At 40.8% G+C, this 23977-nt stretch overlaps 1 protein-coding gene across 11 annotated transcripts in view; it reads left to right on the forward strand.

Moving 5' to 3' along the window:
• Positions 1–23977, forward strand: part of ABCG4 (ATP binding cassette subfamily G member 4) — a 522357-nt gene that overhangs the window by 420524 nt on the left and 77856 nt on the right. For all 11 annotated transcript variants that reach the window (XM_056543428.1, XM_056543421.1, XM_056543422.1 and 8 more), the window contains one exon: positions 14017–14135. In XM_056543428.1, the coding sequence (XP_056399403.1) occupies positions 14017–14135 (119 nt within the window). The remainder of the gene's footprint in view (positions 1–14016; positions 14136–23977) is intronic.

Genomic DNA, 23977 nt, shown 5'->3' on the forward strand with positions numbered 1-23977 from the left:
AGCAAAACCCGATAACTTCCAATTGTTCCTTGATTTAAATCAATATGTTCGGAAATTAACTTTGACTCGCCACTTTTCTATTGTTTCAAAACAGTATAATCCCCTTATTGATGATCTGAGTAACCAATTACCTAACATTTCAACATTACAAGATCCACCCAAAATGGTTGTTCACGTAGATGTTAAACCCATTTCACAATTCTATCCTACCCACCATCGTGGTGGTTATTTAGAAACCTTTTACACAATGATGTCAAATGAATTCAGATCGCTATCTGCCGATCCCTGCACTTATAGTGATAATCTCACCCCCCCTGAACGCAGAGCTATTTCCTCACTCCAGTCTAACCCTGACATTATCATTCGTCCTGTCGATAAGGGGGGCGGGATTGCCATTTTGAATAAATCGGCCTATCTGAAGGAAGCAAATAACATCTTATCTGACTCTAACTATTATGAAATATTACATTCTGACCCCTCAGCAGACTATTATGCACTTTATTGCAAACTTATCAATAAAGCAGACACCCAAAAAATTCTAAATAAAAAAGAGAAGAATTTTCTAACTATTAAAACACACCAACTTGCTACATTTTATTACCTCCCAAAGGTGCACAAATGTGGCACTGATCCACCCGGTCGCCCGATTATATCGGGGATCGGGTCGATCACTGGCCATTTGTCTCACTACATCGACCTTTTTTTACAACCCCTAGTCACTCAACTACCTACATATCTTAAAGATTCGGCTCAACTTATCCGTGAGTTAAACATTTTACAAATTCCAGAGAATTGTTCCTTCTTAACTCTTGATGTTTCAGCACTTTATTCGAATATTGAAAGCACTTTAGGCACACAGTCAGTTTCCCATTTTTTACAACAGGAGGAGTATTTTAATTCAGAACAAAGCGATTTCATTATTGAAGCAATTCAATTTATTTTACATCACAATGCCTTTGATTTTAATAATCAGATTTATCGTCAGATCAAAGGCTGTGCGATGGGGACTCGATTCGCCCCAAGTTACGCTAATCTCTTCATGGGGCGTTTCGAGTCCCAATACATCGCACAGCCTGATTTACCTTTTTTTAAATATATTTATTTTTATAGACGATCTCTTCTTCTTGTGGACTGGATCGCATGTGCAAGCACTTGAATTTGTTTCCACCCTGAATAACAACAATTGGGGTCTCACATTCACTCCCCATTTTTCCAGCACATCGGTGCAGTTTTTAGACCTTGAAATTTTTATATCTGACCTTGGCCATTTTAAAACTAAAACTTTTTTTAAACAAGTTGATGTCAATAGCTTTTTAAATTATTATAGTTGCCACTATCCTAAGTGGCTACGTAATGTGCCGTATGGCCAGTACCTCAGAATTCGTAAGAACTGCACCGATGATGCCGATTTTAAAGTTCAATCAAAAATTTTACAAAAACGTTTTCAGGAAAAAACTATCCGAAACAAATTCTGGTGCAAGCTTATAATAAAACAAAAAATTTGAAACAACAACAACTTATAGAATCAAAGGGTAAAAACAAAGATTTAGTTGAACCGATTGAAAACATGATCAAACATAATTTTTTAACTACTTTTAACTGTGCTTCTGACACAATAAAGAAAACTCTTATTAAACACTGGCCTATCTGGTACCGGACCAACCCCGTATTACATTTCGAAAACCAATGTCTCTGCATAATTATCTGGCCCCTAGCAAATATAGAGATAAGACTGTAGCAAAACAACAGACACAAATACAGAAACCAGGGTCCACTAGTTGCAAGAAAAAAAGATGTTTGTGTTGCATAATCATGCAAGAAAATTGTATTAATTTTAAATCTAATATTACAAATTAATTATTCCATATCAGACAGAATTATAACTGTGATACCAACTATGCAGTTTATCTGTTAGAATGTCCTTGTGGACTACAGTATGTGGGCCGCACCGTTCAGACGGTGCGGTCCCGCATGAACGCACACCGGTTCAACATTAGGAAAAATTTCCTCTTGCATAGTGTGTCACGTCACTTTTCACACAAACATAATAGCAACCCTGATTTATTGAAACTCACTATTATTGATGTTATTTCTCTAGACCAACGAGATCGTTTTAGAAAACTGATCCATAAAGAGTCCTACTGGATTTTTAAACTTAAATGTCTCCATCCTGATGGGTTGAATGAGACAATTGAAAACATCACATAATACTAATTTGACCAGTATACCTTGTTGCTGCTAGATTTTTACAGTAATTGATTTATGTATTTTTCTATTTTTATATGTATATTTTTATATACACTTACCCTATGTTGTCCGTATGTAGTCCGCCTTATTACTTCCGTCTGTGCGCCGTGATTCTGATTATCACATCCGGTTTGACACAGACGGAGTAACCGCCCATTGTAAGTTGATTACCTTTTTGTCTGTTTTTTGTATAAATATGTTCCTTTGTCAACATTTGCTATGAACTTGAGAAAGACGCCCGTCCTGGCGTCGAAACGCGTTGTTCTGCAAATAAATGATATCGCTTATACATCTATAACTCCTCATCCTTTCTGCGCCTATTGAAGTCCCTTGGGAGTATTTGGAGGTTGCTGTTACCATTTCACCTTTGTGGTGGTGGGACTGGCTGCATTTTGGAAACTCTCAACAGTGTTGTGCCTGGTACACTAGCACAACTTACCGGGTAAGCGCTTCCAGTAAACTACTGTGAAATTCCACTTGCCCGGTTAATGCACTATGGTGCGCTTCTCTTTCTTTTGTATTTGTCCTACATCTAAAGCAGACAGCTTTAATTTATTTCTAGATCTGAACAACTTTGTGAGGAAGGTCACTATTAAATGTTAAATACCTTGGATACCCATAGTGTAGCACTAGATCCAGCACCTATTCCTACATTCTTACGGCCAAAATCCACCTTTTATCCCTCCAATGCAAAATGTAGTTTCATAGAAACCTTTTCCGCTATGGTAGCTACGGACCATGAAAATGTTACCAAAACTAAATCACAATACTCATCTAATATGACACCTAAAGAAAGAAAAGCCTTAACTAACCTGTCTAATAACACTACCATTGTAATTCACCCTGCTGACAAGGGGGGTGGAATCGTAATAATGGACTATGATAATTATATGAAGGAAGCCATGAGACTTCTATCAGATACCACTTACTTTGTACACTTATCTTATTATCCCACCGATACTTATAAAAAAGCACTCCGGGAATGGAGTGTTGGATAAAGCTGAGAAGGATTACATTATCGTTGATGAACCTGCATTACCACTTTTCTATTTTTTACCTAAAGACCAAAAGAATCCTCCAGGTCGCCCCATTGTTTCGGGGATTAACTCCCTGTCTGCAAATTTGGCTCACTATATAGACATTCTGCTGCAGAAACACGTCTTGAATCTTAAATCGCAATTACGAGACACCGCTGACTTTATCCAACGTATTATAGAAGTACAATGGAATGATGATTAGTATGGACATTTCATCTTTATATTCTGCAATTGACCACAACCTGGGAATTAGTGCAATTTCAAAATTTTTTGCAACTTGATAAAGAGATGTCTGAGGAGCAAAAGGAGTTTATTTTAAGGGGCTTAAAATTTATTTTGAGCCACAATTATTTGGAAAAAGTAAAATCCCGAGGGATACGTTTCGCGCCAAGAAATATCCCAAGGAACTCATAAAAACCTCCTATTTAAGAGCCAATGAATTATCCCAGAATCAGTGTCTGCAACCAGGGAAATGCCAGAATGTTAAAAAACTACCAAGCCAGTCTGCCAACAACAAAGATTGATCTATGAACTTTATTACCACCTTTTGCAGAGAAAACAAGGATCTTAAAAAGATTTTAACTAAACATTGGCCCATTTGATTGTAGGATCCCTTTTTAAACAAACTTTTATCCCTCAAACCTGGGATAACATTTAGGCGTAACCGATCCCTTAGGAACATAATTGCCCCAAGTAAATTAAAAGCCCATAAAAAAATCTAAATCCACATTTTTAGATACTACTGGGAGCTATAAGTGTGGGATCTCTAGGTGTAAATGCTGTGACATTATCACCAATAAAGTTAAAGAATTCTCATCCATGGTCACTAAAGAAACTTTTCCAATAAGATCTTTACTCATTTGCAACTTCAGTTTTGTGGTGTATTTGCTGTGCTGCCCATGTGGCCTCCAATATGTGGGGCACACGAAACAATGTTTGAGGGACAGACTTATTAAACATAGGAGCAACACTAATCTGAGTTTTAGGCTCCATAGTGTCTCCCGTCACCTCATCGAAGCCCACGGTTCCAACTTTAAATGTATTACCATTACACCCATAGAGGGAATTCCCAAGGATGACCCCCACCATTTTTCCTCTTTAAAGAAAAGGGAAAATTTCTGGATCTATAAATTGCGGACTCTGATGCCCTATGGCCTTAACAAACTCATTGAAAGTGTACTGTAGATATTTATTTATTAATATTAATTAAAATTGTATATATATTTATTAATTATTAACATGAATTATACATTTATTTTTTACCACCTATATTTTATTAAGTCCATTTTACTCATTTTATATAATTTTATATATATATTTGTACTTTATATATTTAATATTTTCTGCGATACACTTTATTATTAATTGGTATAAACTGATATTCATTATTAAGATAATATTTATATGCATTTTTGCCCTATATTTTTAAACCTGTTCATCCAGCCTATCTAAACCCCATTGTCACCACTCTGCGCTCAGGTCATATTTAAATAACACCATTTGGTATCTTTTATTGCATTTTACCAGGTATCCCCTCATTTAGCTGTGATCACTCTGCTTGCTTTTTTCTCCTAGCTATCATGGTCATTTACTATATATCTGTCATTAAATGTATATAAACCCTGCAACACAAATTGTCTATTAACCCCTTAAGGACTTAGCCCTTTTTCACCTTAAGGACGCAACCCTTTTTTGCAATTCTGGCCACTATCATTTTATGCATTAATAACTCTGAGATGCTGTTACCGATTATTCTGATTCCGAGATAGTTTTTTCGTGAAATATTCTACTTTAACACAGTGGTACATTTTCGTTACTTGCATCCTTTATTGGTGAAAAATCTCAAAATGTCATGATCATTTAGAAAATGTAGCATTTTTCTAACTTTGAAACGCTCTTGTTGTAAGGAAAATGGATATTCCAAATAAATTATATATTGATTCACCTTTACAATATGTCTACTTTATATTTGCATCATAAAGTTAACATGTTTTTACTTTTGGAAGACATCAGAGGGCTTCAAAGTTCAGCAGCAATTTTCCAATTTTTCACAATATTTTCAAAATCGGAATTTTTCAGGGACCAGTTCAGGTTTGAAGTGGATTTGAGGGGTTTTCATATTAGCAATACCCCATAAATGACCCTATTATAAACTGCACCCCCCAAATTATTCAAAATGACATTCAGAAAGTGTGTTAACCCTTTAGGTGTTTCATAGGAATAGCAGCAAAAGGAAGGAGAAAATTCAAAATCTCCCTTTTTTACTCATGTTCTTGTAGACCCAGTTTTTGAAATTTTATAAGGGGTAAAGGGAGAAAAAGCCCCCCAAAATTTGTAACCCAATTTCTCTCCAGTAAGGAAATACCTGAAATGTGTATGTCAAGTGCTCTGTGGGTGCACTACAAGGCTCAGAAGGGAAGGAGTGACAATGGGATTTTGGAGAGTTTTTCCTGAAATGGTTTTTGGGGGGCATATCACATTTAGGAAGCCCCTATGGTCCCAGAGAAGCAAGAAAACCCCAACATGGCATACTATTTTGGAAATTACACCCCTCAAGGTACGTAACAAGGGGTCCAGTGAGCCTTAACACCCCACAGGTGTTTGACGACTTTTCGTTACAGTTCGATGTGTAAATGAATTTTTTTTTTTCACTAAAATGCTGGCTTTCCCCAAAATTTTACCTTTTTGCAAGGGTTTATAGGAGAAAATGCCACCCAAAATTTGTAACCCCATCTCTTCTGAGTATGGAAATACCCCATGTGTGGACTTCAAGTGCTCTGCTGGTGCACTTTAGTGCTCGGAAGAGAAGAATTCACATTCGGCTTTTGGAAAGCAAATTTTGCTGAAAGGGTTTTTGGGGGGCATGTCTCATTTAGGAAGCCCCTATGATGCCAGAACATAAAAAAAAAACAAAAAAAAAAAACACATGGCATACTATTTTGGAAACTACACCCCTCAAGGAAGGTAACAAGTGGGAACAATGAGTTTGACAAATTTCTGCTAAATTTATAAAAGGAAAATGAAAAATTAGATTTTTTTTCACTAAAATGCTGATGTTACCCCAAAGTTTTCATTTTCACAAGGGGTAATTGGAGAAAAAGCCTCAAAAAATGTGTAACCCCATTTCTTCTGAGTATGGAAATACCCCATATGTGGATGTAAAGTGCTCTGCGGGCGAACTACAATGCTCAGAAGAGAAGGAGCGCCATTGAGCGTTTGGTGAGAGAATTTGGTTGGAATAGAAGTCGGGGGCCATGTTACATAGTTACATAGTTACATAGTTAGTACGGTCGAAAAAAGACATATGTCCATCAAGTTGAACCAGGGAATTAAGGGGTAGGGGTGTGGCGCGATATTGGGGAAGGGATGGGATTTTATATTTCTTCATAAGCATTAATGTTATTTTGTTCCAGGAATGTATCTAATCCTGTTTTAAAGCTGTTAATTGTTCCTGCTGTGACCAGTTCCTGAGGTAGACCGTTCCGTAAATTCACAGTCCTCACGGTAAAGAAGGCGTGTCGCCCCTTGAGACTAAACTTTTTCTTCTCCAGACGGAGGGAGTGCCCCCTTGTCCTTTGGGGGGGTTTAACCTGGAACAGTTTTTCTCCATATTTTTTGTATGGGCCATTAATATACTTATATACGTTTATCATATCCCCCCTTAAACTTCTCTTCTCAAGACTAAACAATTGTAACTCCTTTAATCGCTCCTCATAGCTAAGATGATCCATGCCCCATATTAGTATAGTCGCGCGTCTCTGCACCCTTTCCGCAGTGTCCCTTTTATGGACAGGTGCCCAAAACTGAACAGCATATTCCAGGTGAGGCCGTACCAATGCTTTATAAAGGGGAGTATTATGTCCCTGTCCCTTGAGTCCATGCCTCTTTTGATACATGACAATATCCTGCCGGCTTTGGAAGCAGCAGCCTTACATTGCATGCTATTCTGTAGTCTGTGATCTACAAGTACACCCAGATCCTTCTCTACCAGTGACTCTGACAGTTTAATCCCCCCTAAGACATACGATGCATGCAGGTTATTAGTACCCAGATGCATAACTTTACATTTATCCACATTGAACCTCATTTGCCAAGTGGATGCCCAGACACTTAGTCTATCCAAGTCATCCTGTAACTTATGCACATCCTCTATAGACTGTACTGTGCTACAAAGCTTGGTGTCATCTGCAAAGATAGAAACAGAGCTGTTAATACCATCCTCTATATCATTGATAAATAAATTAAACAACAGCGGGCCCAGTACTGAACCTTGGGGTACACCACTAATAACCAGGGACCAATCAGAGTACGAATCATTGACTACCACTCTCTGGGTATGATCCATGAGCCAGTGTTCAATCCAGTTACAAACTAAAATTTCCAAACCCAAAGACCTTAACTTACCTGTCAGACGTCTATGAGGGACAGTATCAAATGCTTTAGCAAAATCCAGAAACACTATATCCACAGCCATTCCTCTGTCAAGGCTTCTACTCACCTCTTCATAAAAGCAAATTAGATTGGTTTGACAACTTCTATCCTTAGTAAATCCATGCTGGCTATCACTTATAATACAATTATCCCCTATGTATTCCTGTATGTAATCCCTTATAAGTCCTTCAAACAATTTACCCACAATGCACGTTAAACTTACCGGTCTATAGTTTCCTGGGGAAGACCTAGAGCCCTTTTTGAAGATTGGCACCACATTCGCCTTGCGCCAGTCCCTTGGCACAATACCAGACACCAGAGAATCTCTAAATATCATGAACAGAGGTACAGATATTACTGAACTTATCTCTCTAAGAACTCTTGGGTGCAATCCATCTGGCCCTGGAGATTTGCTTACATTTATATCACTTAACTTACCTTGTACCATCTCTACATTAAGCCAGTTCAGTACATTAGATGATGTGTTACCAGCACTGACCTGGCCAATGTCAGCTCCTTTTTCCATAATGTATACAGAACTAAAGAACCCATTCAGTAGCTCCGCTTTCTCTTGATCGCCTGTGACAACCTCCCCATTATCATTATTAAGGGGTCCTACATGCTCTGTCCTTGGTTTTTTGCATTTATATATCTAAAAAAATATTTAGGATTAGTTTTACTTTCTTTGGCCACCTGTCTCTCGTTTTGAATTTTTGCTGTTTTTATTACATTTTTACAGATTTTATTAAGCTCTTTGTACTGTTTAAATGTTATCGCTGACCCATCAGATTTGTATTTTTTGAAGGCTATTTTTTTGTTGTTTATTGCTCTTTTAACATCATTTGTCAGCCATGTAGGATTTAGTTTTAATCGTTTATATTTGTTCCCCTTTGGTATATATTTAGCTGTATAGTTATTTAGAGTTGATTTAGAGATGTCCCATTTACCTTGTGTATCAGTATTTGACAACACCTCCCCCCAGTCTATGTCCTGTAGTGCAGCTCTCAGCCCAGGGAAATTTGCCTTTTTAAAGTGATATGTTTTTGCCTTCCCCGCCTGTCTTTGTTTTCTACATTTTAAGTCAAAAGTAACTATATTGTGGTCGCTATTACGAAGGTTTTCCCGCAGTTACATTACCAACCAGCTCTGCGTTGTTGGAAATGATCAGATCCAACAAGGCATCACTTCTTGTTGGGTCCTCCACAAACTGGCCCATAAAATTATCCTGCAATAAATTTAGGAATTGTCGCCCCTTTGTAGTTTTAGCCAACCCCGGACCCCAATCTATATCTGGATAGTTAAAATCTCCCATTATTACCACTGTACCTGCCCGGGCGGCCCTCATTTGTTTATGCAGCCGAACTGTAGATTACCCCAAATATTATTTTTTCAGTATTTCCCTCCTTTTGTAATTCTACCCACAGTGATTCCACCTCCTCAGAATCATCACACACTATGGCATCGTTCACACTGACTTTCATACCACTTCTTACATACAGACAGACTCCACCCCCTTTTCTGTTCATTCTATCCTTGCGAAACAATGTAAACCCCTGCAGATTGACAGCCCAGTCATGCGAGGAGTCCAGCCATGTCTCAGTGACCCCAACTATATCAATATGTTCCTCCAGTATCAAGGCCTCAAGCTCCCCCATTTTATTTGCTAGGCTTCTGGCATTTGTGAACATACACTTTACATTTCCATCCTTTATGTTATTGGGGTTAATGGGATTCAAGGGTGTAAGTTTTATTTTCCTATGTGCGTTTACAAAGCCCCCCATGGTGCCAGAACAGTGGACCCCCCCCCCCACATGTGACCCCATTTTGGAAACTAAACCCCTTACAGAATTTAATAAGGGGTGCAGTGAACATTTACACCCCACTGGCATTTGACAGATCTTTGGAACAGTGGGCTGTGCAAATGAAAAATTTAATTTTAAATTTTCACGGACCACTGTTCCAAAAATCTGTCAGACACCTTTGGGGCGTAAATGCTCACAGTACCGCTAATTACATTACGTGTGGGGTGTAGTTTCCAAAATGGGATCATATGTGTGTGTTGGGGGGGGGGGGGTCCACTGTATTGGCACTATGGGGGCTTTGTAAACACACGTGGCCTTCAATTTCGGACACATTCTCTCTCCAAAATCCCAATGGCGCTCCTTCTCTTCTGAGCATTGTAGTTCGCTAGCAGAGCACTTTACATCCACATATGGGGTATTTATATACTCAGAAGAAATGGGGTTACAAATTTGTTTTTTGTTTTTTTTCTTATTCTCCCTTGTGAAAATGAAAAATGTAGGGTAACACCGCATTTTAGTGGAAATTTTTTTTTTCATTTTCACATCCAACTTTAACGAAAATTTGTCAAACACCTGTGGGTGTTAAGGCTCACTATACCCCTTGTTACATTCCGTGAAGGGTGTAGTTTCCAAAATGGGGTCACATGTGGATATTTACTTTTTTTGCGTTTATGTCAGAACCAGTGTAATATCAGCCATCCCTGTGCAAATCACCAATTTAGACCTCAAATGTACTTAGTGCGGTCTCACTCCGGGGCCTTGTTGTGCGCCCGTAGATCACTTTATACCCACATATGGGGTATTTCCATACTCATGAGAAATTGCGTTACAAATGTTGGGGGTCCTTTTTTTCCTTTTACCGCTTGTGAAAATTAAAAGTCTGGGGCAACACCAGCATGTTAGTGTAAAAATATATATTTTTTTACACTAACATGCTGGTGTAGACCCTAACTTTACCTTTTCATAAGGGGTAAAAGGAGAAAAAGCCCCCCAACATTTGTAACGCAATTTCTCCCAAGTACGGAGATACCCCATATGTGGCCCTAAACTGTTTCCTTGAAATACGACAGAGCTCCAAAGGGAGAGGGCGCCATGCGCATTTGAGGCCTAAATTGCGGTGTAGTGTTTTTAGGGTACATTCACACAGTTGGGTTTACAGTGAGTTTGAGCTGGGAGTTTGAGCTGAGGCTCAAAATTTGCCGTATCTCAAACTTGCAGCAGAAAACTTGCTGTAAACCCACCCACGTGAATGTACCCTACATTCATATGGGGGGGACCTCCAGCTGTTGCAAAACTACAACTCTCAGCATGCCCTGTCACTGCATGCTGATTGTTACAGTTTTGCAACAGCTGGAGACACATTGGTTGTGAAACCGAGTTTGTTACCTAACTCAGTGTTTCGCAAGCAGTGTGCCTCCAATTGTTGCAAAAGTACAACTCCCAGCATGCACTGACAGACCATACATGCTGGGAGTTGTAGAGGCACATTTGTTGCAAAACACTGAGCGTTTGTTACTTAACTCAGTGTTTCGCAAACAGTGTGCCTCCAGCTGTTGCAAAACTACAACTCCCAGCATGTACAGTCTCTCAGTGCATGCTGGGAGTTGTACTTTTGCAACAGTTGGAGGCACACTGGTTGCGAAACACTGAGTTAGGTAACAAACTCGGTTTCACAACCAATGTGTCTCCAGCTGTTGCAAAACTGTAACAATCAGCATGCATTGACAGGGCATGCTGAGAGTTGTAGTTTTGCAACAGCTGGAGGCACACTGCTACAACTCCCAGCATGCCCTTTGGTAGTCTGTGCATGCTGGGAGTTGTAGTTAATCAACAACTGGCTGCACACTTTTTCATAGAAATAAGTGCCTCCAGCTGTTGCATAACTAAAAGCCCCAGCATGCACAGACTACCAAAGGGCATGCTGGGAGTTGTAGTTGGAACTCCAGCTGTTGCAAAACTACAACTCCCAGCATGCCCTTTGGCTTTGCATGCTGTGAGTTGTTGCTAAGCAACAGTACGAGGTGAACAGTACTCTCCTCCTACTGTATCCTTCCGCCGGGACCTCCCCGGGACCGATCCTGCTGTTCCTGTCACCGTCAGGGGACCCCCGCCGGACCAGGGCAGTGTAGGAGACCCCCGCCGGTGCCTATCTCCGTTCTGATCGCCGTCCCGATCACCACCCAGCAGGTCCGTGATTGGACGGTCGTTCCGACTGATCAATCACGTGATCGTGAGAAGGCACCCATGCCACCTGACTCCTGCTGGGTAAGGGTGAATGGGGCTGTCTCGGACCCTTTTTTTCCAGGTGACCGGGTCACCAGAGACCCGATTGACCCGGAATAGCGGCAAATCGCACGTCTGAATTGACTGGCGATTTGCTGGGATCGTCGACATTGGGGCAATATGCCAGGATGGCTGCTGATAGATGTCAGCAGAGACGCAGTGATCCAGGAAAGCTGTGCCGTAAAGGTACGGCACTGTGCGCTAAGTACTTCTTAGCAGCGCCGTACATTTACGGCACATGTCCTTAAGGGGTTAAGTTAGCAGCCATTCAAAATTAATCCTGATCTATATCTCACCAGTGCTTCTCTGTTCTTCTATTACACACTCTGACAGTTCTCCTGTGCTCTGTCTGTGTGATGGCTACTTCGCTACTACATGTGCTACATTGTTTACATTTGTTCTGCCTCTCTCTTCTCCTCTCTGCTGATCAGCCAGGCACTCAGAGCTCCGGACCACAACAGAGTGCAGTGATGTGCTGTGTCCTGCTCTCACACATACAATCTGTGCGAATTAAGTTACTGCATCACCCTGCAGCAATGCCCCTGTCAGATGCCAGCACATATTAGCCATACATGTTACTCGCAGTGACAGCGAATTGTGTATAAACACTATCTGTTACAATAAATCACTACGGCCTCTTACAGTGTCTCTCCACTCCATCCAGCCTCACTCTAGGAATAGAGTAACACGTCATTTGTTTATTTACAAGGATGTTCATTCAGCCTCTCTTTCATATAGCATTGCCGGGTCATGAAGTGAACAGGCATGCTGAACCTTACAGTCATGGCTTTATATTTTTATATTCATGCATATTTTATGTATTAATGTTTTGTGCATTATGCCTTTTATTACTTATGGTGTGATCTTTGTTCAGTTTCTAATGTTTTATGCGGATAGTCATGGTGTAGGTGGAAGGGGTTTACTCCTCCCACTTTGACCTGGCATCCATTTTGTTTGCCTATAAATATTTTGTCTGTATTTCATTGCACATGCCAATCTGAGGAAGGAGGGTTCTACCTCTGAAAAGCGTCATTGGTTCTTACTCAAATAAATATAGTGCCTGCTGGCACTTTAACCGCCATATTGCTTTGGCTACGTTTATTTGACCTTGGAAATTGGAACAGCGCCTGACATATGGGTCGAATTTTGCGCTTCATATCTACTTCCCAGGATTTCTGGCCCATGTTCTCACATGTGGATCTGCCATTTTAGATACCCTGGAGCATTGACCGCACTAAATGGTGTTTAATGAAGCAATTCTCACGATAAAATCGCAGCAATATTCACAATCATTGTGAATCAAATTTCAGAAGATTATCACCTTTTGCTACATTATGCTTTCATATTTGCTACTATATACTATGGTCTTCTTTATATATATATATATATATATATATATATATATATATATATATATATATATATAGAGTGAGAGAGAGAGAGAGGGAGAGAGAGTTCCATTTTGTTTTATTTTTGTTTGCAATTGAATAAGGCTGCATAGCCGAAACTCCTCTTGCGTTAATAAACACAGTTCCTCATTAAAAATGAAATAGGCCCACATTTATCATTGTCTTTAGACTGTTTTTTGTGTTTATAAAAAAAGTGCAAAAAAGGCACAAGCAGGGTTTTTTGCGCCTTTTTTTGCCCCCTTTTTGTTTATATATTTCTGCTGATTTTGAGTTGCAATCCACTGATTTTGGCAATAGACATGATATGGAAGGGATTTATCATTGCGCCTTTTTGTAAAAAGGAGCAAAAAAAGGCGCAAAGCCATTGAAAAGTCTCAAAAACTACACCAGCCCAGACATCGTGTAGCTTTTTGGTGTATGTGTAGACAGAAATTTTAGAAAATGTGGACCTGCACAAAATTTATCAAAGCTCTTTTACTTTTTAATAAATTTGGTGCTCCTACACATTATCAGCACACAAAAAAAAGGTGTAAAAAAAATGCTTAACTTGCACTGCAATAATAAATGTGGGCCATAGTGAGTACCGGGATCCATTTCTCTACATTTGTAAACTAACAGGTTCTGACACAAGGTCAGGCATAAACCTGTTATTTATGGTTGTTAGACTGAAAGCAGGTAATGATTTATAGAAAATCTGCTAGCTTAATTCCACATTTAATATTATTTATTTATATAGCGCAAACAAATTTCACAGCACTCTGTAAGCATTGTCTAACTATACTGAATAACATTTTCTTTTCTTCAAAGGTTGCAACCTTTGTGGGACCAGTTACGGCAATACCAGTGTTACTATTCTCAGGCTTCTTTGTCAGCTTTAAAACCATTCCAACATATCTGCAATGGAGTTCATACATCTCGTATGTCAGGTTAGTATGTAAAGAATGAAATATTTACATACTGGAATGTAGGCTAAAAGAAAAAAGGTTATGGCTTCTTTTCTGGAACCACTGATGTCATCTGATACAGAGTTTTGTTTTCTTATGTAACATAGAGTAACAATGTGACCCTTTTTGCTAGACATGTTAATGTAACCATTAAAATTCACTGTATTTCTATCTTTGATCACAATCTTTTATATGAGTATATATGAGTATGTGTTTAAATGTACTAATCACTACAACAAATTAGGAAAGCACAGTAGTGCCTTTCCTGCACATCGCCACTACTGATCAGGTCCTGTGCACATAATACAACTGAACTCTTTTAAATGATTACATACTCTAATTTAATACTCGTACTCATATTGGGTCACAGTTACCAGGGGCGTTCTGCAGTGGTTAGTTTTGCCTTCTCCTGTTTATCAATTCCGTTGTAGAGGGCCTGCATATAGTTTAATATTGATACTAAGCTCTAAAAAGTACTTTTATATATAAGTTGATGAGGATATGCATAGTGGTGCCACATGTTATAAAGCAGGGGTAGGCAACCTTTTGGTAGTGCTGTGGCCAAATTTTTTTTGAGGTTTCTCGGTGTGTCGGCAATATGGGTGTGGCTTGCTGCGGGTGTGGCTTGCTGTGGGTGTTTTTTTGGGGGTGTGGCTTGTCACAGGGTATTGTTTTTTTCAGAATTTTCCCTAAATATTGTTCTCGCTGTGCTTTTAACTCAGACTTGTATAATACAGAGCACAGAATCAGACTCCACCATAATGCAATTCACGTCTTTTACGGTCGGCAGTGTCCTCTTTCCTTCTGTTCTCCTTCTGGCTCACACCACCATGATGATTTCTTCCAGCCAAAACCCATCTCTGCAGCATCTGCAGGACAAACATCTTAGTTTCTGCATTTTTCCAGTGCACTTACCAGAAGTGCAGAATTCAGTGGGGTCTATTCCATTCCAAATAGTGTTACAGTAGATAAAACAGAAAAAACAAAAACAGAAAAAGAGGCGCAACTATGTGGCGTTAATCCTCTCTGGTAGTGTACACTGTAGTGCAACAACACTCACCTTTCTGTGTTGTATATGAGCACAACACCATCATGCACTTATAGCCAACAGTGTGGCTAGGAGGTATGGAGGGCAGCTGGCATCAGATCCTGTCCTTTCGACAGGACCAGCTGGAAGATCATGTCTTCAGGCGCTCTCCAAGGGAAGTAAATAATTGTAACCGAAAGCGGACCAGTAAAATAAAAAAGGATTTATTGATATACAAAAGGACATGTTTCGAGGGGCGAGACCCCCACTTCCTCAGGTCCACTTATTGGATAACAGAGACAGGGATGATTTTTATACTGTATTAACCCGCAAAAATCACCTGTCCATCTAGTAATGGTATGGCGGTATTCACATAAAAACAATAAATTAAACATTAAACATGAACATGCTACAATAATATATAGCCAAATTTTATAAGAATGACATAGATTTCAATGAAAGACCCTAAAAAAAAGTATTGTGGCGTAATTTTCTTTTCTCCATTGGCTGTGAAATAAATGGATTGAGGCTTCATCTGAATGCATAGGTACTACTTGTGTTCATTTTCAGTGTATGTGGAAGAGATGAGGAATTGCCCTCTAGTTAAGTGAACCTGACAGACGGTCTGCCTGAGCAGGAACCAGAACGTCCCATATGGAATGGGAGACCGCTCGGCACATAGAACTCCCCGAGTGTGCTGTAGGGCCAAAGTGCTCCAACTCTCATTGCTGACACTTCAGCCGTATGATATAGCGTGAGGAACAGACTTTTGTATGCGGGACTAATAATGGAGATGGCATACAGCTGTAGATACATATTATAAAGGAGACAATACAGTAAAAATCTGGAGAAAATCCGGACATTCGAGTACATTAGTATAAAAGTAAAGGTAGGCATAAAAACAGCCAATGTGTCCTGAAGAACCATTATTTTTTTAACGTTAATATTAATAACTGTGCTAAAAAAAGGGGGGGGGGGAGAGAGTAAAATGCCATAGTGGCTGGCAGTAATGCCTAACGATAAATGATGAGATTCAATACTGGAGGTGACTTAAGGGAAATGGCTGTTTAAACTAAAAATGTTATTGTCACGATTCGGCTAGCTGGATGTGGATCCTCTGTGTCAGCGAGGGATTGGCGTGGACCGTGTCGGTGGACCGGTTCTAAGATGCTACTGGTATTCACCAGAGCCTGCTGCAAAGCGGGAGGGTCTTGCTGCGGCGGTAGCAACCAGGTCGTATCCACTGGCAACGGCTCAACCTCGCTGACTGCTGAGAAGGCGTGGGACAGAAGGACTAGGCAGAGGCAAGGTCAGACGTAGCAGAAGGTCGGGGCAGGCGGCAAGGTTCGTAGTCAATGTGGATAGCTGAAGATCTGGAAACACAGGCTTTGGACAACACTAAATGCTTTCACTGGCACAAGGCAACAAGATCCGGCAAGGGAGTGCAGGGGAAGTGGGGTATTATAGCCAAGGGAGCAGGTGGAAGCTAATTGGGCCAGGCACCAATCATTGGTGCACTGGCCCTTTAAATCTTAGAGAGCTGGCGCGCGCGCGCCCTAAGGAGCAGAGCCGCGCGTGCCAGGACATGACAGCCGGGGGCCGGGACAGGTAAGTGACGCCGGCAATGTCAGTGCAGCGCTCCCGGTCAGCGGGTCTGACCGGGGCGCTGCAGAGAGAGGAACACCGCGAGCGCTCCGGGGAGGAGCAGGGACCCGGAGCGCTCGGCGTAACTTATAATAAGACTTGTATTTTACATTTTTATCATCAGTAAAAATGGAGTGGAAACACACCTGAATGTGATATCAGGATAGCTGTTATCTGTACTAAAATCAACATAAAATAATCATTCTGTCTGGATTAGAAGGGTCAGGAATTAATAGATGACCTCTGTTGTTTCATTTAAACTATGAGGCTGTAATGTTTGTAGGGAGTATATCCAAAACATCTCCTTTCTGGCTAAAGCTTCAGCTCTATTTATAGTATGTGTTGGTATATAATCCATAGGTACAATGGAGAATGGCTTCTTTTTTTCCCTTATATTGTACCGTGATATGTCTGGAAAGGCCATGGCACATACAGTTATTTTTATGTGGCACCTGTGTTCCTTAAGTCTCTGATGTAGTCGTTGCGAGGTCCTCCCCACATATTGGCATGTCATATGATATTTTATGGGGAAGATTTCACTTGTGCGCATACTGCTGAAGGAGGTGCTCTGATCGTGTATAATAGAGCAGCAGAGACATCTCTTTTTCCAACACTTGTAAACTCCTTTTTTCCGGAGGGTTTCACTAGACTCGGACTTTGTTTTCATTTGTCTTCTCAGGCGACTCTGTGCATCAATATTTTGCAACGATCGAGCCCTCCTGAAGGTTACACCTGAATTCTCTGGTAGTATGTCCTTCAGGTAAGGATCAGAGGTTAATATTTCCCAATGTTTTTTGAGTATTTGTCTTATGCTTCGTTGTCTAGCTGAATATGTGGTAATAAAATTGGTGTTTAATTTATTTGTGATGTTTTAGATTTTTCTTTATTTTTCTCTAACTCTTCTTTGTTCCCCAATTCTTCTTTTTTAGATTCATTAGATGTTCGTGTTCACCGACAGGCATTCCTCCTGGGTAAGTAATTTCGTCCTCTGATAAGCGTTTTCTATTAGTTTTTTTTTGGATAGCTCTTCGCTCCAAAAGGTGTTTTTAAAATTTTCGCCTGTTCTGTAAAAGTAATCTCATCAGTACAATTTTTTTTACTCTTGTAAATTGACCATAGGGATATTCTGTTTCAATTTCCGATGGTGTCCACTGAGAAAGGGGACATAACTGTTGTAATCTATGGATTTACAGAAGGTACAGGTTGTTATTTCATCTTCACGATGGGCAATCTCTAGGTCAAGAAATTCAATAGACGTATCAGAGAGATTGGGAGTCAGGGAAATTCCCCAATCATTGGGATTTATTTCCTGAGCAAGTTGATGTACTGTTTCTTCCATGCCTTTCCACAATATAAAAAGGTCATCTATGTAGATCACTGCATGTTCGCAAAACAGCGGGTTATTAATAATAATTTCTCCTCAAACTGCCCCATAAATAGGTTTGCATGTGAGGTGGCCACACAGGTCCCCATAGCGGTTCCTCTTATTTGTTGGAATGTAATTCCATTATAGGTGAAGTATGAAGAAGCAATAAGAAAGGTTGGGGCGCTCTCTTGTGGGTGATGGGGGCGTGGTGGAATTGTCAGGAACCACTGCACTCTGTGTGGTGTGATGTCCCGCTGAGGTTATCAATGGTGACAGCACCTCACCTGGCGAGTGTGAAGTGGAAGGTAGTAGCGGCAGTTGTGCTGCTCGAGTCCCCTTGTCCGTAACTGCGAGGGGCTACGGAAATAATGAAACCAGGAAAAGGAGAGTAGAAAAAACAGGGGTTCTAGACGAGCACTACTGCTGGAATAAAAGGATTCGGAACGCTAATGAAGCACAGGACAGTTGACGCGTTTCGGCACCAGCATGTGCCTTCTTCAGGTCCATAAAACAAATGATTTTGGCGCCCTGAAGCCTATGTTGTGCTGTGGTGGCGTCACCACAGCACCATAGCTCAACATAGGCTTCAGGATGCCGAAATCATTTGTTTTATGGACCTGAAGAAGGCACATGCTGGTGCCGAAACGCGTTATCCGATTGCTCTAAACCACAATAAACTGTCCTATGCTTCATTGGCGCTCCGAATCCTTTTATTCCAGCAGTAGTGCTCGTCTAGAACCCCTGTTTTTTCTACTCTCCTTTTCCTGGTTTCATTATAGGTGAAGAAGCTGTTTCTGTTTATCCAAAATCCCTCGACTCCGTTTTATTATCATCTGCCAAAAGTACATAGGAACCAACAATTTCCACCTGGCAGGCCCCCCATTTCAGGGATAAATAGTGCTACTTGTAACATTTCTCATTACTTAGATCTCATATTTCAGGATCATGTCCAAAAGCTTCCAAGTTTCTTGAAAAATTCCGATCAATTAAACTCCATATTAAAAAACATCAGATGGGAAAATGACATGTTATTAGTCACAATGGACTGCGTTATATTCTAATATAAAATGAACCAAAGGCAACCACGGCAAGTGGGCAGCCACAGGTGTAAAAGTATGAAGCAAATCCAATACGTGTGGTGCTCAGTCCAGGACCATAAGAGTGTATCCAAACATGCAAAATGAAGAATTGTAGATGGCACTCACCCAAATGGAAGCTTCAAAATATTCTTTATTGAACAGACAGAGTGGCGGTGTCAGACAGGTAAAGAAACAGGAACGCCAAGGACCTCAACGTACAGGTCTATCCAACTTCCGTACTACGCCAGGCCAAGCACGCCCCCTGGGCGTGAGGTCCTCAGCGTTCCTGTTTCTTCACCTGTCTGACACTGCAACTGTCTGTTCAATAAAGAATATTTTGAAGCTTCCATTTGGGTGAGTGCTGTCTACAATTCTTCATTTTGCATTCTAATATAAAACATGACCTAGGGATTTTGAGTACTAAAATGGGATCCAAACATTCCTCCAGAACAGTTAGATTTTTTGATGAAATGCCTCGAGCTGACTCTGCACAACTACTTCTTCACCTATAATGGAATTACATTCCATCAAATAAGAGGAACCGCTATGGGGATCCGTGTGGCCACCTCATATGCAAACTTCTTTATGGGGAAGTTCGAGGAGAAATTTATAACTAATAACCCACTGTTTTGCGAACATGCAGTGATCTATAAAAGATACATTGATAACCTGTTTATATTGTGGAAAGGAACGGGAGAAACAGTACATCAACTTGTTCAGGAAATAAATGCCAATGATTGGGGAAACTCCCTGACTCCCAATCTCTCTGATAAGTCAATTGAATTTCTTGATCTACAGATTGCCCATCGTGAAGATGAAATAATAACATCTACCTTCTTTAAAACCGTAGATTACAACAGTTATGTCCCCTTTCTAAGTGGACACCACCGGAAATGGAAACAGAATATACAATACAGTCAATTTACAAAAGTAAGAAAAAATTGTACTGATGAAATTACTTTTACAGAACAGGCGAAAATTAAAAAAAAAAAACTTTTGGAGCGAAGGGTTATCCATAAAAAACGGATAGAAAATGCTTATCAGAGAATGAAATTACTTACCCAGGAGGAGGTCGGTCAACACAGGAACATCTAACACATCTAAAAAAAGAATTGTGGCACAAAGAGGAGTGAGAGAAAGATCATGTAAAACATCACCAAAAAAATTACAAACAACTAAATTGAATACCAATTTTATTACCACATATTCAGCCGGACAACGAAGCATGAGACAAATACTCAAGAAACATTGGGGAATGTTAACCTCTGATACTCACCTGAAGGACATACTACCAGAGAATCCGGGTGTGACCTTCAGGAGGGCTCCATCATTGCAAAATATTGTTGTACAGAGTCGCCTGAGAAGACAAATGAAATCAAAGTCCAAGTCTAGTGAAACCCTTCAGAAAAAGGGAGTTTACAAGTGTTGGAAAAAGAGATGTCTCTGCTGCTCTATTATTGGAGCACTTTGGCCCTACAGCACTCTTGTACTTCTATGTGCCGAGCAGTCTCCCATTCCTTACGGGATGTTCTAGTTCCTGCTCAGGCAGGCCGTTTGTCAGCTACGCGTAACGAGAGGGCAATTTCTCATTTCTTCCACATACACTGAAAATGAACACAAGTAGTACTTATGCATTCAGATGAAGCTGCAATCCATTTACTTCACAGCCAATGGAGAAAAGAAAATTACGATAAATAAATTTTATTAGGATCTTTCATTGAAATCTATGTCATTCTTGTAAGATTTGGATATATATATTATTGTAGCATGTTTATGTTTTATGTTTCAATTATTGTTTTTACTTTATACCGCTACACCAGTTTTATATGGACAGGTGATTTTCGAGGGTTAAAACGGTATAAAAATCATCACTGTCGTTATCCACTGGACCGGAGGAAGAGGGGGTCCCGCCCCTCGAAATGCGTTGTCCATTTGTATATCAATAAATCCTTTTTTATTTTACTGGTCCGCTTTCGGGTACAATTATTTACTTCCCTTGGAGAGCACCTGAAGACATCATCTTCCAGCTGGTCCTACAGCATCCTTTTTTCTGCAAATAGTGTTACAGAGCAGGCTACATTTCAGCGACCTGTAGTTGCCTTTATCAAGCATGAGAGGGGACTAAACATAGCCTGCTCTTTAACACTGTTTAGCGGAGTTTATTCCATTCCAAATTCTGCACTTTATACTTTGGTTTACTGCGATTTTCTTTAGATATAGGTAGCTAGCTTGGTAGCCAAGTAGGTAGATAGGTAGCTATGCAGGTAAGTAGATATGGAGGTAAGTTCATAGGTAGGTAGCTAAGCAGGTAGGTAGGGAAGGGTAGCTATGTATGTAGGTAGGTAGCTGGGTAGCTATATAGGTAGGTAGGTAGCAAGTAGGTAGCAAAGTAATTAGCTTGCTATGTCGGTAGGTAGCTATATAGGTAGGAAGCTATTTAGGTAGGTAGCATGGTGGCTAAGTAGGTGGGTAGATAGCCAGGAAAGTAAAAAGGTAGCAGCCAAGTAGGGAAGTAGCCAGGCAGCTAATTAGGTAGGTTACCAGGTCGGGAAATGGCCAGTCAGGTAACTAGGTAGGTTGCCAGGTAGAGAAATAGCCAGGCATGTAACTAGGTTGGTTGCCAGGTAGGGAAATAGGCAGGTAACTAGGTAGGTTGCTTGGTAGGGAAGTAGCGAAGCAGGTAATTGGGTAGGTAACCAGGTAGTGAAATAGCCATTGCTCCTCCATATCATCACCCCCACCTTCACCTACACCCCCTCCCTCTCACCTGCACCTCCTCCCTTTCACCTACACCCCCTCCCCCTCACCTTCACCCCCTCCATCTCACCTGCACCTTCTCCCTCTCACCTACACCCCTCCCTCACATGCACCCCCCTTTCACCTGCACCCCCCCTTTCACCTATATTCCCTCACCTACACACCCTCACTCGCCTGCACCCCCTCCCTCTCACCTACACCCCCTCCCCCTTTCCTGCACCTTCTCCCTCTCACTTGCACCTTCTCCCTCTCACCTGCAATCCCTCCCCCATACGTGCCACTCAAAAGCACTCTGCATGTCGTGAGTGGCACCCCTGTTATAAAGCATGTCTACAACACTCTACCTTACAAGTCAGTGAGTTACTCTCACTTACGACTTAATTACAACTGAGGCAAGATATCTGCCTCATAATCTGGAAAAGAAATAGAATAGAATCATATATATATATATATATATATATATATATATATATATATATATATATATAAAGCTCAGTGGGAGGCATTGTCTTCAGTTTTGCTTATGTGCTACATAGTATGATAAATATCACAGGGGGTTGATAAATTTGGAGCACATAAGCAAAATAGAAAGTTGCAGCTGAGATTTTTGTGAGACTTCATTTTGCTCATGTACAGTAGTTTTGTATTCCAGGTCAGACCTGGAACAGGCTTGCAGCTTTTTGTAAGAGGTTTGCCTACATGTTGTTTTTTTTTGCCTACGTGCGACTGTCATATCATAAATTTGTGACCACTGCAAAGTGAAAACTGAAATTTTCTTGGGTAAGGCTGTATGTAACTTTTTGCTTACCCACAAAAGTCACACAAAAAAAGTGCTTAGGCACATGTGCGACTTTTTGCAAAAAAATAAAGATTCTAAATCTTATATATAAAAAGAGAAGACCTGACTCACTGACTCATCAACGCCCAGCCTAAACCCTAGGACCTAGAAACCTGAATTTTTGCGTGTTGTTTTTAAGACAAGGAATAAGAAAGGATTTTTTGAAATTCCACCCTTAAGGGGGTGAAAAAGGGGTTGGGTTTTTCGATAATACTTGGTCACATGTTACTTATATGTCCCCTTAAAATATAGGATAGTTAATTTAACCATTAACTACCCCTATTTGTGAGGGTCGGGGTTTTTGATTAAAGTCCCATGCAAATCAATGGGAAATGTATGTTCCCACATAACTTCTATACGGCTGGAGATATTTCAATACCTGGTACACATATTACAGGTCGGGATATAAGGACGGGATGGGAGGTCGAGATAGCAGGTCGAAATAGGAGGTCGAGATAAGAGGACGGGATGATCGGGATAGGAGGTCGGGATAGGAGGTTGAGTTAGGAGGATGGGATATGAGGTCGAGATAGGAGGACAGGATAGCAGGTTGGGATTGGAGGTTGGGATTGGAGGTTGGGATTGGAGGTTGGGATTGGAGGTTGGAATTGGAGGTCGGGATAGGAGGTTGGGATAATAGGTCGGGATAGGAGGTCGGGATAGGAGGTCGGGATAGGAGGTCGGGATAGGAGGACGGGATAGGAGGACGGGATAGGAGGACGGGATAGGAGGTCGGGATAGGAGGTCGGGATAGGAGGTCGGGATAGGAGGACGGGATAGGAGGACGGGATATGAGGACGGGATAAGAGGTCGGGATAGGAGGTTGGGAAGGTCAGGATAGGAAGTCGGGACAGGAGGACGGGACAGGAGGTCGAGATAAGAGGACGGGATATGAAGACGGGATAGTAGGTCAAGATAGGAGGACGGGATAGAAGGTCGGGATAGGAGGGAAAGGATGTCGGGATAGAAGGTCGAGATAAGGAGGACGGGATAGGAGGATGGGATATGAGGACTGTTGGCAGTATATAAGCAGCGCGAGAAGGTGGGTTCCCCTGCTCGCAGACTCTGTAAAAGTCCTCAAAGGATGTTGATCTTCAATTCCATGAAACAGCA

The sequence above is a fragment of the Hyla sarda genome, chromosome 10 (assembly GCF_029499605.1).
Source record: "Hyla sarda isolate aHylSar1 chromosome 10, aHylSar1.hap1, whole genome shotgun sequence".
In the NCBI taxonomy this organism is placed as follows: domain Eukaryota; kingdom Metazoa; phylum Chordata; class Amphibia; order Anura; family Hylidae; genus Hyla; species Hyla sarda.